We start from the raw sequence: 18,953 nt of genomic DNA on the forward strand, positions 1-18,953 counted from the left end.
GTCCAGTTCCCACTCCGTTTTTTTTTTGTTTTTTTTGCCCACCCTAGGTCATTTGTTTCTATTTTAAGAGAACATACCTGAAACAATGATCCAAAGAGCATGGGTTGTCCAGATGAATTTTCAAAAGTGCTTCCAGGTTTTAAAGGAGGCATAGTACAGGGAACATCCAAAAAGTCCCAAATCTCCTCTGACTGTTTATCAGGTTGCTAACCACTCTACCCTAACAACTAATTGGAGCATTTAAAGCACTAACTGAATGAATAAGTTGGTTTCTAAGCTACAGAAAGAAACACAATTTAAAATGGGGCATCATTACCTCTAGTGCATCCTATCTGATGTCATTTATGTCCTGTGACCTGCATTCCACCAAACTCACTATTTATTGTATATATATCCAGGGGGAAAAAGTAAGGGGAAAAAATTACATACCATAATCTGTGATCTTACATGATACCAAATAAAGTTCTTTCAAATTCTGTCCTTCTTTAGCAATGACCTCCACACATCTGCAATACATACAAACAACATTTGTATAGTTTTTATAAGACTGAAAATCCAGTGGCTACTAGACTTTCGAATGTCATCGACTGACAGATGAAATGAGAACTTCAACTTAATGTGAATACATTCTAATATATTTCAAAATATATAACTTCTCCATTTTTCAGTCTGAATTCAAAAAAGTTAACATATGTTTTCTATCTCATTTTATTTTTAATTACAAGATATAAAATAAATTATTCCAAACTGGCAACAATATGTTTGATAATATCTTGCTATCTGCACTTCAAATTTTTAAAAATTGACCCTCAGAATTGTTTTCATTTTGAAATACTATTATATTTTAATTTAATAAGATTATCTTGCAGTAGCTACCACTGTAAATTTGGATACTCTATTTTTTTCTGTATTCCTGAGTCAGTTTTACTGATGTCAGTAAACAATATGGCTGAAATATGTTTACTTGCAGAAGAATAAATTAATTGGGGAAAAATTGGTTTTAATTCTTTTGTTGATTACTAAGTCTGAATTTTACATTATTTTGTTCAAATATATGAGAGAAATAAACAAAACTATACATTTAAATAATTTTACAATTTTCTTTTCTTTTATTGGTTTACAATCCAAAACAGGCAACAATTTTCATTAATTAGTGTCTTCTATGTTTGTCTCTATATTTATTATCCCAAAAATCATACCAATGACACAGAATTGTTTTTCTATTATTAAATGGATATAGGTAGAGGAATAGACCAAATTATATTAGCTACTCTAAGAGCTTCATAAAAATTTGAGACTGAAACATGTACCATTCAATGTAAAGAGAACAAATTACCAATACTATATATACTGTGAACCACACTGCTTTTTACCTGTACTTTACTTCTAACCTTACTGACGTCAACTGCTATCTAGTCATTGTATTAAAGTAAGGCATATAAACAACAAGTCTTAAAAAAATGAAAGCAGGGAATAGTTATGTATTGTCACAAAATATTCTCAATGCTCAATATATTTTAATGTTAAGCATACTGAAATATCTTAAAATGTATGGCTTTTTGGTATGTGTGCAAAATTTAAATGCTAAATATGTATTTAAAAATAATTTAAAAGGGATCAATTTTTCATTACAATTTGTCCATTATTCTGAGAAGTCTTCCAAATGCTTAGTATTTACCTATTGGATAAAATATATGTTAATGAAACTGTAAAATACATAATATCAAATTGCGTCTAAAGAAATTTGAATTATGGGAAATAATTGTCTATTCTATATGCATACATGGTTTTTACATTTTGGACTATCTTGCAAAAGCCTGGAACATGGCATTAGTGACAACTGAAAAGAACTAATGAGGAAATATGACTACACAGCTTGCAAGAAAAGTGGTCCTTGGAGACCTTGTTACTGTTTGTGATGCATTTCAGCTAATAAAAGCTCCCAGACTTTGGTTCAGAATATTTCACTTTTTTAAAAAAGGAGTTTCAATCACCTTAGTATGAAAGGAAATGACACAATTAGAAACAGAACCTGATGAGACTTCGAATGACTAGCTGAAAACAGTCCTCTGTTCACTGTTACTTTTACAGCAACTATATTTTTCTAGGGTGAAAAAACTTTTATTTAAGATATAAACAAAAAAACATGAAGATTAACTGGAAAAACTCTAAAAATGCTTTATGTCCCAACGCAAGAAAACGTATATATTTTGAGCAGAATGTATGTACATATCACACCTCATCATAGTATTTTCTTTGATGATCTGAAATCATTCACTGGTAATTTACAATTACTAATTATTACTGTTTCTTTTTAACCATAGGACAAGTCAAGTCGGGGGAGTCGACTGGAGCAAGTCAGTCACAGCGAGTTGTCCCATTCCAAGTGCTTTGAGCTTTATTCAGCAGTTAGGGTTTCAGATGGAGTCAGGACCTTGTATTTTTCAGTAGATAAGTATGTGTAAGTAGATAAAGACTTATCTACTTATCTCTAAAAACTATCTTTCTGTAGTTCCATCAACAAACTTCTCTCCATATGTGCAGGCACATGTGAATGAAAGGTTTGACATCTGTTGTTGAAATTACAAAAAGAAAACTTAAACTTATAGTACAAATCAATATATCATTAGCAAAAGTAAATCATTCATAGGAAAATGTGTTTAAGACTTTAGCCTCAATCAAGCAAGCAAGTATAAATATGCTGATCCAGCTTCTAGTTCTATACACTGAATTTGGAATACTGAGATAATCATAATGTGACATTTGACACCTACCTCGGGGAGAAACAACTTTATGTTTTAGATTCAAATTGTTTGAGAAACATTTTCCCTTAAGGATTCCTAAACCATCTCCCCATGGCTATATTTTAATTTCTGTGCTGCTATGCTGTTAGTTGCGACAAAAAGCAGCAAATATTTGCCATAATGTATCAGTAAAAAGAAGGCAAAACTAACATTCTCAGTCAATTTGAGGATATTTATTTTCAAGGCCTGTCAATATGTCTAGCTTACAGTAAACAAGTTTCAAATTGATCTCAGGTAGGTCACACAGGATTAATCTACTTTGAGTTGTGGCAATAGCCTCCTTCTAGCTGTAACAATATCACTGTTCCAGTCAAACTGAAAAAAAAAAGTATTCTGTGGCTTCCTTGTAGCAGTCTCCAAAGACAAATAAACTTTAAAAACCCGAAATATTTCCTTAAATCTTACTGAAATTCAAGCTAAAGAATCAGTATCACATCTTAATAGGTTCCACTCTAGCAAGTTAATTGAGTAGCTTTGGTGTTTTACCTGTTTTATTTATGAAGGCCTCATTGGAATAACAGGGAGTCTATCAAGAAATCAAGAACTGTTGATCTTTCATGTGTGAAAAATGGTCAAAATAAAAATCATGCAACAAAAACAAAAACTATTTTGAAAAAATAGAGATTGACTTGGCTAAAGGAATGTAATGTAATACATATATATTGTTCACTTCAGCATTAATGTCCCCTAGAGTATGAAGCCAATTAACAAGCAATATAGGGCTGCAGACATTTAAAAATAAATTTCTGCATTATACAGCATTTTCTCTTGTTGTGTATGAGCATCACACATTCAATTTGCTTTGAATATCTTTGAAATCTAGTGACTGAGGATGTGTTCCGATTACATGTCCCAGTATTTATAAAGTTGTGATCAGCAAGGATGATAAATCACATTCACAAATAATTAGGAAGTGAATGCTTACTTTCCAATATTGCTGCTCATGCTGTTATGCAGTGCTTTATATTGTACAGAAAGAGCTGCAAGCCTGCAGTTTGAATACAATTTGTTTACATGTTTTTCATGATGACCCAATTTATACCTGAATATCTTTGAAATAAGCACAACAGCTAGATATCTTGCAAAGGAGAATATTTATTTATTTATTAATGGGATTTATATCCCGCCCTATCTCCCGAAGGACTCAGGGCGGCTAACAACAATAACATATAATAAGTACAGAAATTAAGATAAAATTAAAATTAAAGTCATCTGTGCAATAAATTAAAATTTAAAATTTAAAATAAATTAAAAATTGTAAACATAATTAAAATACCTGTCAGTCTAGGTCAGCCAGGTGGAAAAGGAGTGTTTTGAGGCCGCGGCGAAAGGACTGGAGATCTTGGGCCATCCGAAGCTCAGGGGGGAGCTGATTCCATAGGACTGGCACTCCCACAGAGAAGGCCCTTCCCCTGGGGTTTGCCAGCCGACATTGTCTAGCCGACGGTACCCTGAGGAGGCCTTCTCTGTGTGAGCGTACTGGGTGATGGGAATTCGTTCCCGGTAGCAGATGGTCCTGCAAGTATCCCGGGCCTAAGCCATGTAGGGCTTTAAAGGTAAGTACCAGCACCTTAAATCTCACCCGGAGGGCAACCGGTAACCAATGCAGGTCATGGAGCAGAGGTGTTATATGGGAGTATCGGGGAGCTCCCATCACTACCCATACAGCCGCATTCTGCACCAGCTGATCCAGATACTCAGCTTCCTCCAGGACCAAAGGAATATGTTAATCCATATACTTGGAAGGAAACCAAACTCTTCTATTAGCAGCAATACATGTGGTAACACCTCTAAACTATAGAAATCTGACTGCAAGAATATAAGCATCCCTTTCCCCAAATCTCCAGTATAACTACCAGAATCCTACAAAAAGTTAACACTGATTTGGAATGCTTATTGTAAGAACTAGAAAAAATATGAAATAAATGAGGAATAATAAAGGATTGCTTTAAAGTTTCTCCCTCCACCTAACCTTAGGATCACTAGGAAGTTATGCACAGCCTACACCCTACACCCCACTCCAAAATTAGGCATAATTGGGAGGCTTAAGGGAGTGAGACAGAATGATGAAGGATGGAAGAAAATGACACACAGTATGTGCAAATACCTCTTCCTTCTGCGGAAGCAGGGGGATTATCACTTGATATAGGTAAGTTGAACCAGACCCCAGTGCTAACCAGGATAAATGGAAGAAGTGATGCTGACTCTGACTAGAATGCAGCCAATTCAGAGTGATGTGTCAGAATTTTCTGTGTGTTGCTTATTTGTTTAGTGAATAACCTTCTATTGAGTATTCTGAGTGGCTACCATGCATAAAGAGAAATAGAGCAATCCAATATTTTACGTTTCCAGTATCTGACTTACAGTAGCCATACTATCTTCTTCTATTCAGCAATAATAATTAATTTTAAAGCATCCCCAAATTATTTTTTCTTTCAGGGGGAGTGTGAACCAAACAAGCGGCAATTCCCCAGTTTTGACTAGGAACCTACAACGCCCCCATTTCATCTGAATCTTACATTATGCTCATTTTGTATAACACTTACATTCTATCCAATACTATAGCTGACCAGCATTTATAAACAAACTTCAGTACAAGCCTACTCACCATAACATTCAGTGAAAGGAAAGCATTTTTAATTTGTAAAAAATAAAACTAGTGCAGTACAAATCCAGTGTGGACGTAAGAAATGAAGTTGGGAACTCAGCTCAATAGCTAAAACACTTGAAGATGTAAATTGTATCCATCTGAGAGATCCAGGCTTAACCTAGGCAGCATTATCTGAACAGAATCCCTTCAATTTCTCATTAGTTTCTTTATATTCAACTTCAGTGAGGAATAATCCTTTGGGAGACAAGTATCTTCTATACCCATCTTAACATTAATAAAATACAATATTTGATTATGAGTTCTGGTATAATTGATAAAAAAAGGATCAAGTTAATTAAATTTGCCTCCATTTTATTATTATTAAAATATTCATACTGTTTTTAACAAACAATTCATCATGAGCATATCCCCAAAGTTAACAAATAGCTGTTTTTACAAATGTTGCAGTTAAAAATACACTTGATACTCCAATGTAAAATAAGTATTTTGTTAGTGCTCTTTGGCCTTATATATTAAACACAAAGTAACTTTTAAAAGGTTTATATAGAGATTTTATACTTCATAGTTCAGACTGATAATGTCGAAAGACAGGATGTATATTCTCAAAACAATCTTTTTACAATTATTATTTATTCCAGTTACTTGTAACCACAAATTTATTTTTTTATTTTGTTTACAAAGTTGCTTTCTCTCCCATGTTACCAATGAAAACACTGACCTTCCTATGAGGTTAAGCTTTCTACTTTGTTTGAAACACCACAATCCCTTTTTTCTCAAAAGAAATGCTACATGTTCATGCCTCAAGCAAATAAAAAAAATACACTATCATTTTGGTCCTTCATTAGTCAGATGATCTGGCAATAACAATGCTACTTGAATATGAACCCACATGAAGAACTATTTTCAAATATAACCTTGCCAGGAGGTATGTTATGTCTTGGCAGAAGGAAGCAAGCTTTATTTTTCTGTCTATTGGCTCAGTCTGCATGAAAAGCAGGTGCTGCAATAGGAAATGAGTAGAAGAGGTAACAACAATATGATATAATACTTCAAGGCCCAAGTGTTTTTGCAAACTGCAAACAATGAAAAACGTTTAAGCAATTAAATACCCTTTTGCAAAAAGTGACCATGGAGATTATAATCATTAATTAAAATCATGTAAATCATGTAAATAATGTTACAAAATAACATTTGCTTTTTATCTCAGACCTCAAAAGGCTTAATGGTAAAAGGGCTTAATCTCAGAAGAGTTGTTTTAATTAAAACTAAAAACCCAAAACCGTAGTATAATAAAGGTGAGAAAGCTTGCAATCCCATACATTTAACAAATGCATGTGTGAATACTGAACTTCATTTTTCAAATGTATGTAATTGTACATTTTTCAAACTGTATTTATGCAATTTTTCAAATCATAAAATAAATGTGTGATTTCTTTCCCAAATATGGAGACAATTCTCAAAGTTAACATATCCTTTTTTTTTTACAACTGAGACTATTTTTTCAGCATTCAGCCTCACTGATTTACTATGGAAAAATTAACTCAAAATACTCGAAGCTGTACAATTGTCACTGTTCAACTTCCTATACTTTAGAATGTTAGAATGTAATTCCAATCTAGGACATAAATGGAAGTTTACTTCAGAGTACATGCCACAAGGGTTTTGTGGGTTCATGGTTATGATTCAAGGGTCATTATAGGAGGAGATCTGAATTAGATTATGGTGATAAAAATAAGTAATCTGATACCACTTTTTCAACCAACAAATTTTGATAAAAGGCATAAGCTGTAGCTCACTTCATCAAATGGCACGCAAATCCCCAAAAATGAGTAAATATAGAACTGGGTTCTGGAAATCAGATATGTTTTCTGTGACATGCTTTCTGCCTATGTTGATGCTGACTAAGGATGCCTTTGATCTTCAAGGATGCCGACAGCTTCACAATCAATGGACAAAAGAGTATACCCATAGTCTACATCTATGCATGAAATCAGCAAACCAAGAACACAGAGTCTTTTTTATGCTTTATGGTTTGATCTACTTGAGCAAACCCTTTTTTGGAATTCTTGATTCTGAATGCATTTTTAAAAAGCCAGAATATTATCAATTTCATTTGTGTGAAAAAGTGCTAGTGTTTATTGAATTCTACATTCCCAGGGAAATTGTAGATTTGAAAATGCAGACTATTATTTTTGCTTGGTAATATTTGGTGTCCATACACACATTTTACTCAGGTACCATTTAGGTAAAGGTAAAGGTTCCCCCGCACATGCGTGCTAGTCGTTTCCAACTCTAGGGGCCGGTGCTCATCTCCGTTTCAAAGCCGAAGAGCCAGCGCTTGTCCGAGGACATCTCCGTGGTCATGTGGCTGGCATGACTAGACGCCAAAGGCGCACGGAGCGCTGTTACCTTCCCACCGTAGTGGTCCCTATTTTTCTACTTGCATTTTTACGTGCTTTCGAACTGCTAGGTTGGCAGAAGCTGGGATGAGTAACAGGCGCTCACTCTGTTACGCGGCACTCGGGATTCGACCCACCAAACTGCCGACCTTATGATCGACAAGCTCAGCGTCCTAACCCACTGAGCCACCGCGTCCCTTTAGGTACCATTTACTACAGTACAATTTGCTACATGGCAGATGCTTTAACTTGCTGATTTGTTGTTCTCACTCTTGTTTGTCCTGTTAATTCTTCAGGAATTCTTCTGAATGTGCAGAACCTCTTTTGTTGATGTTCTGTGTTGCTGACTATTTAAAATGCATATACCAAGGTTGCCAGTCAGGGCTTTTTAAGTTTCCTGGATGGCTTTTAGTTAGCTAGTATTTGGGGGAGGGGGGGAAAGAAGGAAATGTTTTTGGTAAAACAACTAATAACAGACAAGCAAAACTAAATACTAAGGTAAATCTGTTGGTTTAACCTTCAGAGTAAGTACTGAAGTAAAGGTTGTTGCTGATTTTCTGTAAGGCAGCCTATATTAAGAAAATCCTTTCCATTTAGCTTTATGATTAATATGTTAAGGAAGCTCTTAAAGAAGAAAAAGCTGAATCCATCCATAGCAACAATATGATAGTTGATTGCCAAGAAAACAAAAGTGGTTTTCCACTACCTTCCATCAGAATATTTAAAAATATATATTATTTCTTCCTATTTTACAAAATATTTCCTTCAGAAAGCTGCAAATGCAAGGTTTACTCATAGGGGAACATTTAAGGGGGGAAAAAAGAATGGAGTAATGAATTGACTAGATTTCTGAATGGTATGCTTGATGAATTGCCAGAGGGAAATAAGAAAATCGGAGAGAAGCTGAACAACTAAAATATGCTAAATCCTGTTATATGTTACATTAAAAAATAACTTTTGCATTCCAACATTGCAACAACCAGGAAGGCTGCCAGTATATTATATACAGACAGTCCTTGATATACAACCACAATTGGGACCAGAAATTCAAGTTGCCAAGCACACAAATTTTGATAACATGACCATTCCAACGTACAAGGACTAGCTGTAAATTCTTTTTTTCATTGCCATTGTATCTTTGAACGATGGCTGAATGAATTGCTGTAAGTTGAGAACTACCTGTATATCTATCACATTCTCATTTTAATAGCAAAGACAAACTGCGGACTGTCCCAGAATTTCCATGGTCCCAACTAACACTTTTAGTTCATCTTCTAAATTCTTCAAATTATTTGACAGAGAAATTCTAATTACAGCTGAGCAGTTCTACTTCAGACAGAAATAGTCCCATGGCAATTTTCTGGTAATACAGTCAATTGGAATCTAAGATAAGGCGATGTCCAAATAGAACTACAAAAACAGCAAGCATTGTCTGATGCTATCACTTCTAATTCTCATTTTAAAAGCTGAAAGCAATACACACTGTAGAAAAATCAAGGTAACATAGGTAAGATTGAATTTTGGTTTTGCTATGGATATTAGTTTCAAGAAACAACTAGGCTACTGTAGGTTCACTTGGATTCTGGAATCAGAAATGTTAACAACCAATTTTGGTCATTCTGTGCACAATTAAAATTGGTAAGAGGTTGTATGATAGAAAGTTATCAAATATAACATAATCCGGGAAGCAAATTGGGAGAAGCTAAATTGTAACTTAACATATTTTGTTATTCTATTTTCCCTGCTTGAAGGGGAAAAAAAGAACTGCTATTATTCTTTTGATCTTTTGTTATAGCATATAGGAGAGGTGAAACAAGAGCCTGTGACTTTGTCAGGGATTGCCGATTGGTTTCCAATTTTCTTCAGTGTCTGATCCATTATTTAAATGTATGCAATAGCTCAGGAATTACTGTCAAGTCACAAATGCCTAACTGGAAAAAAATAGTGTACAGCAGTGAATTGACTAATGTTTTAGGATTTTTTCTGTATTTTACAGATTTTAAAAGAAGTTCCAGCTTTCAAGTAAGCCCATAAACGGGACAGCTGGATGTAATCTATCTGGGGGAAGGGGGGGAACAGAAGCACTACTGTAAATGGAGAAGACAATGGAAACATAGCTATATTACAAAACATGATTATTATTGTAAAATTCCTTTTTACAACTATAATGCTAACCGCCACTAGCTAAAAATTCCTTTCCTGCTTTCTGGTTATAGCAAAGCTAGTATGAGAATTTATTATTAAGCCTTTTGATGTGTGAACAGAGGAATGTTATCAAATAAAGAGAGAAGGGCTATGTCATCCTTATATCAAATACTTGTTTCAGGGCATTTTTAAAGGCGGAGGCATTCAAGGACCTCTTTAGAACTTTGTATGAAATGAAAGAATACTACAGTAAAGAGACAAAGAAACTCAATGTGTGTATACAGACCTAATGTTAGCTAGCCAAGATTTAATTTCCAAAATGACACAGAGGCTGCTCACTGAACAATGCCTGTGTTTAGCTCGTCATACTGAGACAGTTCTTGGGCCAACTCACTTAAGTTTTTTGCAAGGCAACCATTCATTAGAACAGATGCCAATATTCTTCATTTTCTATAAAGTTTGAGACAGAGTTCATTCCACATAAGATGAATATTAGGCTTAATCAGTGGAGTTCAAGGAAAACCCGAAGTGATTTTTATGTGATTTTTCAACCTCTAACATTACTATAGAAATGTTTCCAGTTAATTCCACTTTATTTAAAGAAGGACATTTTTAATTAACTGGAATTATTGTTGTTCATGAAATTTTATTTTCATTAATTATTTTGGGATGATGAAATATTATAAAAATGAATTCAAAAGCCTTTTAGTCCCATTTTATATATTATCCTACATCCTATACTAAAGGAAAAATAATATTCTGTTTCACAGTTAAATGTGAAAAAAGAACAAAATAAAACATTACATAGAAAATGAAGTTAACTTCAAAATGTGTGCAAAATGTGCATATATAATAGCTAACAAGTTATTGATAGTAGCATGAAATTACTTTAACATGACACTAAAAAGAGATAATTGGAATACAGAAAAGAGGCAGTTATTTCCCACTGACAGTAAGTCATAATCTATGGTCCATTGAAAAATTGCATTTTTTTAGTATGCAACTTATCCATCATCCAGAAACGCACTGGATGATATTGATATCAGACTCAAACCAATAGTCATCATTTGACATGAACAAAAAATCTCTAACAATCTTAGAATAAAAGCACTATTTTCCTAAACTGAAATATGAATTATAAGCAAGATACTTGATTACCACAATAATAATAATAATAATTTAATTTTTATACCGCCCTTCTCCCGAAGGACTGAGGGCGGTGCTAAGACCTACTAAGAAAACGTTCTTGTTTCAGCAGTTCTTCCCAACAAACCTTAAACCTACTGTGGAAAAGAAAAAGCTATTGAAGAATAACTATGAGTAAAAGAAACATTAGTGGATCAAATGGATAAATGGATCTGTAATGCAGCTCCAAAGAAATATAATAAAAAAGCTTATTGTAAGGAAGATTTATAATGAAATTTAGCTTTATTTAAGCATCCATCAAAGTCAACTTAAACAAAGTAGCAATAAAATGTTTTGTATACTATAATGCAAATTGCTTTTTGAACTAACTATATATTAAAATATTAGGTATTTTAGGTATTAAAATAAGTGCAATTCCAAATATTCTTATGATTTAAGTAAATGAACTACACCTTACTGTTTCATATAATAATGACTATAAACTGCAGCAGCTCTGGATTGAGATCAAGGAAGTTTTAAGTGTTCATATTGTGATACCTACTTTGTCTTAAATTAAAACTTAAGAAATAGCCCTGAATTGTATTATACCCTGAGGGAATTGTAAATAACACATGTCTCATATCCTTGATAACCTATTATTGGAAGAGAACAAATAGAAAGGTGCAAATACAAAAGAGGAAAAAAAATAGAATTTTTTCTTTCTTGTGTGCTCATTTTTGTATGATTATCTACAGGTAAATCTACAACAAATTTTCCTATCAATTTACAAAAAATACAAAAATTAAAAGTAAGTATAAATAAAATAACTATAACCACTAGGAAAATTAGACCCTCTCTCTCCAAAACAAACAAAATTGGAAGAAGGTAATTTTGTTTAGTTCAGAATATAATATGCCACCACAACAAATGAACAGTCAGGAAATGCAAATGGCTGAAGATTTTGCCACTGAGAATGATTTACCTATTTTTAAAACTGAGAACTTCACTGAAGTACTGCATGGCCCCAGACACCTACCACGACCCGTATCACTTCCACAAAGCAGGAGAGAGAAGTATTTGACAAACTGGTAGTTGGTTTAGTCATGAAGATCTGAACAAACTACTCCCAGATAAGCAAGCCAGAAGATGCCTAGCATATTCTTTATAGCAGCACAATAGATGGCCTTAATTTATTTGATTTAGGAACTGCCCAATTCCAACTGATCCTGTGTATACAATAAAAGGAACAGCATAAAAACAGAATACAAACACTAGAATAAACATCAGGAATCCATGGCAGATCCAGTCAACCCTATCCACACATAATGTAGCAGTGATTCCAATCACTCTAATCTGAGGCCTGGGAATACAGCAAGTCCATAAGGCTTTCCAAAAAGCCACCAGGATAGAAGGTACATGGATATCGGGAGAATCTCATTTCAGAGGACAGGCATGGCAACAGAATAAGCATTATTCCAGATGACATTACTTCATTGTCATCCATTGCTCTGATGGAATAGGATGGCTCATGTGTTTAGAAAACTGAGCTGACAATCAGCAAGCCCATGTTCGAGCTGTGAGTGTTGCTGTGATGGGTGAGCTACCATCATTTGCTTCAACTTCTGCCCACTTAGCAATTTGAAAGTGAATGATCGCAAGTAGATAAATAGGTACCATTTCAGTGAGCAACTGATATGAAAGGGCATCCCCTAGGCCAGGGGTCGGCAACCTAAAAAAGAAAAAGAGCCACTGGGAACCGGTTCCATCACAAATTAAAAAAAGAGGGAGCCGCGTGCGTGTGTCCATGCACGCGCATGCGCAAAAAGGTTTTTTGCGCATGCGCGGACGCACGCGGCTGCCATTTTTTAAAAAATGAGATGGAACCGGTTCCCGGTTGCCCGACGCCGACGGCCCGTCTGCAAAGCTGCCGCTTTCGGCAGCTTTGCAGACGGGCCGTGGCAGCTTCCTCAAAGAGCGGCGCCCCTGCCCATTCCGAGAGGTGCGCGCGCACCTCTCCGAACGACCGGAGGTGCGCGCGTACCTCCGCGCGAATGGGCAGCGGTGCCGCTCTTTGAGGAAGCTGCCGCGGCCCGTCTCAGCTTCCTCAAAAAGAGAGGCGCCCCTGCCCATTCCGAGAGGTGCGCGCGCACCTCTCCGAACGACCGGAGTTGCACGCGCACCTCCCCAAACCTTTGGGGAGGTGCGCGCGTACCTCCGTGCGAAGGGGCAGCGGCGCCGCTCTTTGAGGAAGCTGCCGAAAGCGGCAGCTTCCTCAAAGAGCGGCACCGCTGCCCCTTCGCGCGGAGGTACGCGCGCACCTCCCCAAAGGTTTGGGGAGGTGCGCGCGCAACTCCGGTCGTTCGGAGAGGTGCGCGCGCACCTCTCGGAATGGGCAAGGGGGCCGCTCTTTGAGGAAGCTGCCGCGGCCCGTCTGCTAAGCTGCCGCTTTCGGCAGCTTCAGAGACGGGCCGCGGCAGCTTCCTGAAAGAGCGGCACCGCTGCCCCTTCGCGCGGAGGTACGCGCGCACCTCCCCAAAGGTTTGGGGAGGTGCGCGCGCAACTCCGGTCATTCGGAGAGGTGCGCGCGCACCTCTCAGAATGGGCAGGGGCGCCGCTCTTTCAGGAAGCTGCCGCGGCCCGTCTGCTAAGCTGCCGCTTTCGGCAGCTTCAGAGACGGGCCGCGGCAGCTTCCTGAAAGAGCGGCACCGCTGCCCCTTCGCGCGGAGGTACGCGCGCACCTCCCCAAAGGTTTGGGGAGGTGCGCGCGCACCTCCGCCCATTCGGGGAGGTGCGCGTGCACCTCTCCAAACGGGCGGTGCCACTCTCCATTTGGAGAGGTGCGCGCGCACCACTGCCCGTTGGAAGAGGTGCGCGCGCACCGGGCGGCTGGGAGCCGCAAGAGACGGCTCAAAGAGCCGCATGCGGCTCCGGAGCCGCAGGTTGCCGACCTGTGCCCTAGGCAACAGTGATATCACCGTCTAATCCTTACAACCTGAAAGCAGCAACATTCATTGCCCTGTATCTATTAACATAATGTATGGTAGCCAATACCTGACCTGTTGGTTCATAGCTGTAAGTTGTAATAAATTTCAAAAGAAATATCCTATGAATGAAGTTTTAAAACAAATGGCTTATTTATATTATAAACAATATACCATATATTTAATTAATACAAATGTATTCATATGTTAGAAAAGTTTATTCTAGATCTACTATAACAGAAGTGGATTATATTGCTAATTTTATGGATTAGTGATTTCTGGAAAGAAGGGGTAAATGTAAATAGTTTGATGATACTTTGGGCCATTCATATAGGTAAATAGTTTGCCAATATCCCTTTAGTTTCTACAAGAGTGCCAATTTATGTGAGGATAACATTCTGATTCTCTTTATGTATTAATTATAACTTACATAGCTCCCTAAACAGCATTTAAAGTACAAGAAACTGAAAACAACATTATCTTTGCTGACAGTACAGAAATCTAGCTAACTGCTTTAGAAATTGGTTTCCTATTAACTATTTTAAATATTCTGTTCTCTACAGGCCTCAGGAAACTGTTTCAGCTTTCAAATACTGGACCATATGGAAGTGGTTTTATTCTCTTTTTTAATTATCCTAAGCTGGTATTTGTCACCAATTAAATACAGATAGAGGACAGGGAGAGATAGGAAATTACATTGTTTTCATTAAACATTTTTGCATAATTATTCATTTCTTCTATACAGATTCATTCTCAAATATTTGTCTCCTGAATATATTTGTTTAGCACTTTCCCAAAATATAAGAAATAGAATAAATATTTATATAGGAAATATGTGGAATAACATTTGTGGTAACATTGTCACTTAAAATTCACTAAAAATCATCAATAAATAAGAAATAAAAACATACAATTAAGCAAAAACATAAGCACATATTACTGGGCACTAGTAGCCAAATCTCCTTTAAAAAGTAGTAGTGCAAAATCTTTTGCTAGTGCTAAATAATTTTTTTAGGGGAAAAATAAGAAAAAACTATTTCTCATGTCAAGGAATACATAAAAATAGGTAAGTGAAGCAGTGAAGTCATATCCATTTGTAATTGATACTGTATAGCTGCTAGATTTTATAACACATGAATTCCAAGAAGCACAGTAAAAGATAATAAATTGACATTGCTTTATTTCTCTACTATAGCACAAACCATTTGAAATGGAACAAGTCTGAACTAATACCAGTTTAATTGGGACAATTAGTTTACTGAAAATGAGATGGACATTTTCCTTATATATGCAATAATACCAAACCAATTAGAAAAATAACATTTTCAAATGTGTCACATATCATCATCATCTTAGCCATTTATCTACTGCAGGATGAAGGCCTCTTCCACATGTTTCCAATCAACACGGTCCTGAACTATCTTTTGCCAATTGGGCCCACCATACTTGTTGATTTCATTGATCCATCTTGTTTTAGGTGTCTTTCATGGATCAAGTGGGATCCATTCTATTACTGCTTTGGTCCACGCGCCATCAGTTCTTTTTGCCATTTCAATTCTTTTATTCTCTTGATGATATTGTATACTTTTGTTCTCTAATCCATGTGCAGGTCTTCCTATCTTGTCTTGTGATGCCAAGCATGTAACCTTCCATAGCTCTTAGCTTTTGTATTGATTGTGAAGTTAGGATCCATGTTTCACTGGCATATGTTAGAACAGGTAGCACATACTGATTGAAAACTTTTCTCTTCAGGCAAAGGGGGAAATTGTCCTGCCATTCACATTTAACATGCCATTTAATTTCCTTCATTGTATCACTTTCCACTGAGATCCATTGGCCAAGGTATATGTAATGGTCTACTAAATCTAGTTCTTCTCCAGATATATTTTTCTTTCTTTGGTGAATTTATTAAACCTATACATTAAACTATATTTTTGGTTTCAGACTTCATACCGCAGTTAATATAAAGTGCCAGGGAAAAGTATATCTATAGTGTGCACATGTATCGACATATATAAATAAAGAGACATGCAAAGGAACTTTGTATTTATCTAGAAACATGCAAAGAATATTTCTTAATACTGTAGAATAGAAACATTCGATAAAGAATACCAAAAAACAGGCTTATTTCTTGGAAACAATTGTTCCTCCTTGAGGAAATTAGACTTTAAAGGTAAGGATAAAATGATTTTTAAATAAAGCCATGAATCTCTAAAAATAATTTAAAATAATAAATTCAAAAATTGGAAAACTTTCATTTGAAACAAAAAAAAATACAAGAGAAAGTTTAAAAGACTCCAATCTTGGAGGAGTTACTAGAGATATTAAAAACCAAAGGAAACAGGGAACGGGACTACTCGGCGCAACCAACTTGCTGCAGGGAAAACATTTTCTGCTTATTTCCCTCACAAAGCATGCCTTTTCTTGTTTGCCCTACTATTTTGTTTGCTTGCTTTTCTCCGACAAGACCAGGGTGATGCCAGCAGCCCCCACCCACTGGCTGCCATGGCCACCCCCACCATTCCTGGCCTCTTCTGCATGGAGCCCAATGGTAGCAGGGGGTCACTGACTGTGCAAGGGGATGAGCAGTGCTGGCATCGCCATAGTCTCATAAGATGCTCCAGGAAGGATGAGACACTGTGGGTGCTGCCTTGTCGTGCCCTACACCAATTTATCCTGAATACCAACTGGCCGGTAGGCAGGCAAGCCACTGCAGCTGCATGCTGCACACACTCTATGGCTCTAGCTACTGATGCTGCTGACAATGCAGTCCATCTTCTTGCCGTACCCCACTTGCTCTGCCCACCACTCACTCACTCACTGCCTGGCTCTCCCTCTGGCTGCCAATGTGGTCCATTGTCTTGCCACATGCTCTGCCTGCCCACCCACCCACTCGCCTACCACACCCTGGACACTTTGTCCACTGCTTCCTTGTCCACATGGCTCTCCCCCCTGCTACCCACATAGTTCATCCTTTCACCACACGCTCTTCCCATCCACCTGCTGAACACACCGCTTGATCTGTCTGCTGCTCACCCACCCAGCTTCCATGGCGAGTTGTCCTTGCAATGAGCTGGCCATGTCAAGCTGTCCTGCGATGAATTGGTAGCGGTGAGCCGGTGATGATTAGTTGGTCGCAGCGAATTGTCAGGGACCCAAGGGAACATGAGTGCTTCTGATCTGGAGTAGGCAGCCAAAAGGTATGAAGGCGCCCATGCCAGTTACAAAGCTCCTTTGCCCTCCATGAATATGAATACACATATTGTTATACAACAATATTCTGATTTAGATTCAGGTATCTCTAAAAACTCTTCTTCTTTGTTCCTATGAGTTTGTAGCTACAGATTTTAAAATTTAAAATTAAAGTATTTAGGCTCATACCCCATTCCTGGTCTAACACCCCAATATACCTGGTTATTCTTAGTAGCAAGCCGTAACATAGTATATATTCCAGTTTCCTTTCATAGTCCAATTATGTTTTGGACTTTTAACTCTATATGGATTTTATCAAATAATGCTCATTACACTGTATTTTTCCAGCTTTTACTAGTTTCATTACAGGGAGTGCAGAATTATTAGGCAAATGAGTATTTTGACCACATCATCCTCTTTATGCATGTTGGCTTACTCCAAGCTGTATAGGCTCGAAAGCCTACTACCAATTAAGCATATTAGGTGATGTGCATCTCTGTAATGAGAAGGGGTGTGGTCTAATGACATCAACACCCTGTATCAGGTGTGCATAATTATTAGGCAACTTCCTTTCCTTTGGCAAAATGGGTCAAAAGAAGGACTTGACAGGCTCAGAAAAGTCAAAAATAGTGAGATATCTTGCAGAGGGATGCAGCACTCTTAAAATTGCAAAGCTTCTGAAGCGTGATCATCGAACAATCAAGCGTTTCATTCAAAATAGTCAACAGGGTCGCAAGAAGCGTGTGGAGAAACCAAGGCGCAAAATAACTGCCCATGAACTGAGAAAAGTCAAGCGTGCAGCTGCCAAGATGCCACTTGCCACCAGTTTGGCCATATTTCAGAGCTGCAACATCACTGGAGTGCCCAAAAGCACAAGGTGTGCAATACTCAGAGACATGGCCAAGGTAAGAAAGGCTGAAAGACGACCACCACTGAACAAGACACACAAGCTGAAACGTCAAGACTGGGCCAAGAAATATCTCAAGACTGATTTTTCTAAGGTTTTATGGACTGATGAAATGAGAGTGAGTCTTGATGGGCCAGATGGATGGGCCCGTGGCTGGATTGGTAAAGGGCAGAGAGCTCCAGTCCGACTCAGACGCCAGCAAGGTGGAGGTGGAGTACTGGTTTGGGCTGGTATCATCAAAGATGAGCTTGTGGGGCCTTTTCGGGTTGAGGATGGAGTCAAGCTCAACTCCCAGTCCTACTGCCAGTTTCTGGAAGACACCTTCTTCAAGCAGTGGTACAGGAAGAAGTCTGCATCCTTCAAGAAAAACATGATTTTCATGCAGGACAATGCTCCATCACACGCGTCCAAGTACTCCACAGCGTGGCTGGCAAGAAAGGGTATAAAAGAAGAAAATCTAATGACATGGCCTCCTTGTTCACCTGATCTGAACCCCATTGAGAACCTGTGGTCCATCATCAAATGTGAGGTTTACAAGGAGGGAAAACAGTACACCTCTCTGAACAGTGTCTGGGAGGCTGTGGTTGCTGCTGCACGCAATGTTGATGGTGAACAGATCAAAACACTGACAGAATCCATGGATGGCAGGCTTTTGAGTGTCCTTGCAAAGAAAGGTGGCTATATTGGTCACTGATTTGTTTTTGTTATGTTTTTGAATGTCAGAAATGTATATTTGTGAATGTTGAGATGTTATATTGGTTTCACTGGTAAAAATAAATAATTGAAATG

The 18,953-nt window shown here is 37.5% G+C and overlaps 1 protein-coding gene across 1 annotated transcript in view; it reads right to left on the reverse strand.

The window, feature by feature from the left end:
* FBXL17 (F-box and leucine rich repeat protein 17) overlaps nucleotides 1–18,953 on the reverse strand; it is a 122,137-nt gene that overhangs the window by 47,888 nt on the left and 55,296 nt on the right. The window contains exon 7 of the mRNA XM_081318405.1: nucleotides 430–506. Within this exon, the coding sequence (XP_081174531.1) occupies nucleotides 430–506 (77 nt within the window). The remainder of the gene's footprint in view (nucleotides 1–429; nucleotides 507–18,953) is intronic.

Source organism: Vipera berus (assembly GCF_964194415.1).
Source record: "Vipera berus genome assembly, chromosome: 2".
In the NCBI taxonomy this organism is placed as follows: Eukaryota; Metazoa; Chordata; class Lepidosauria; order Squamata; family Viperidae; genus Vipera; species Vipera berus.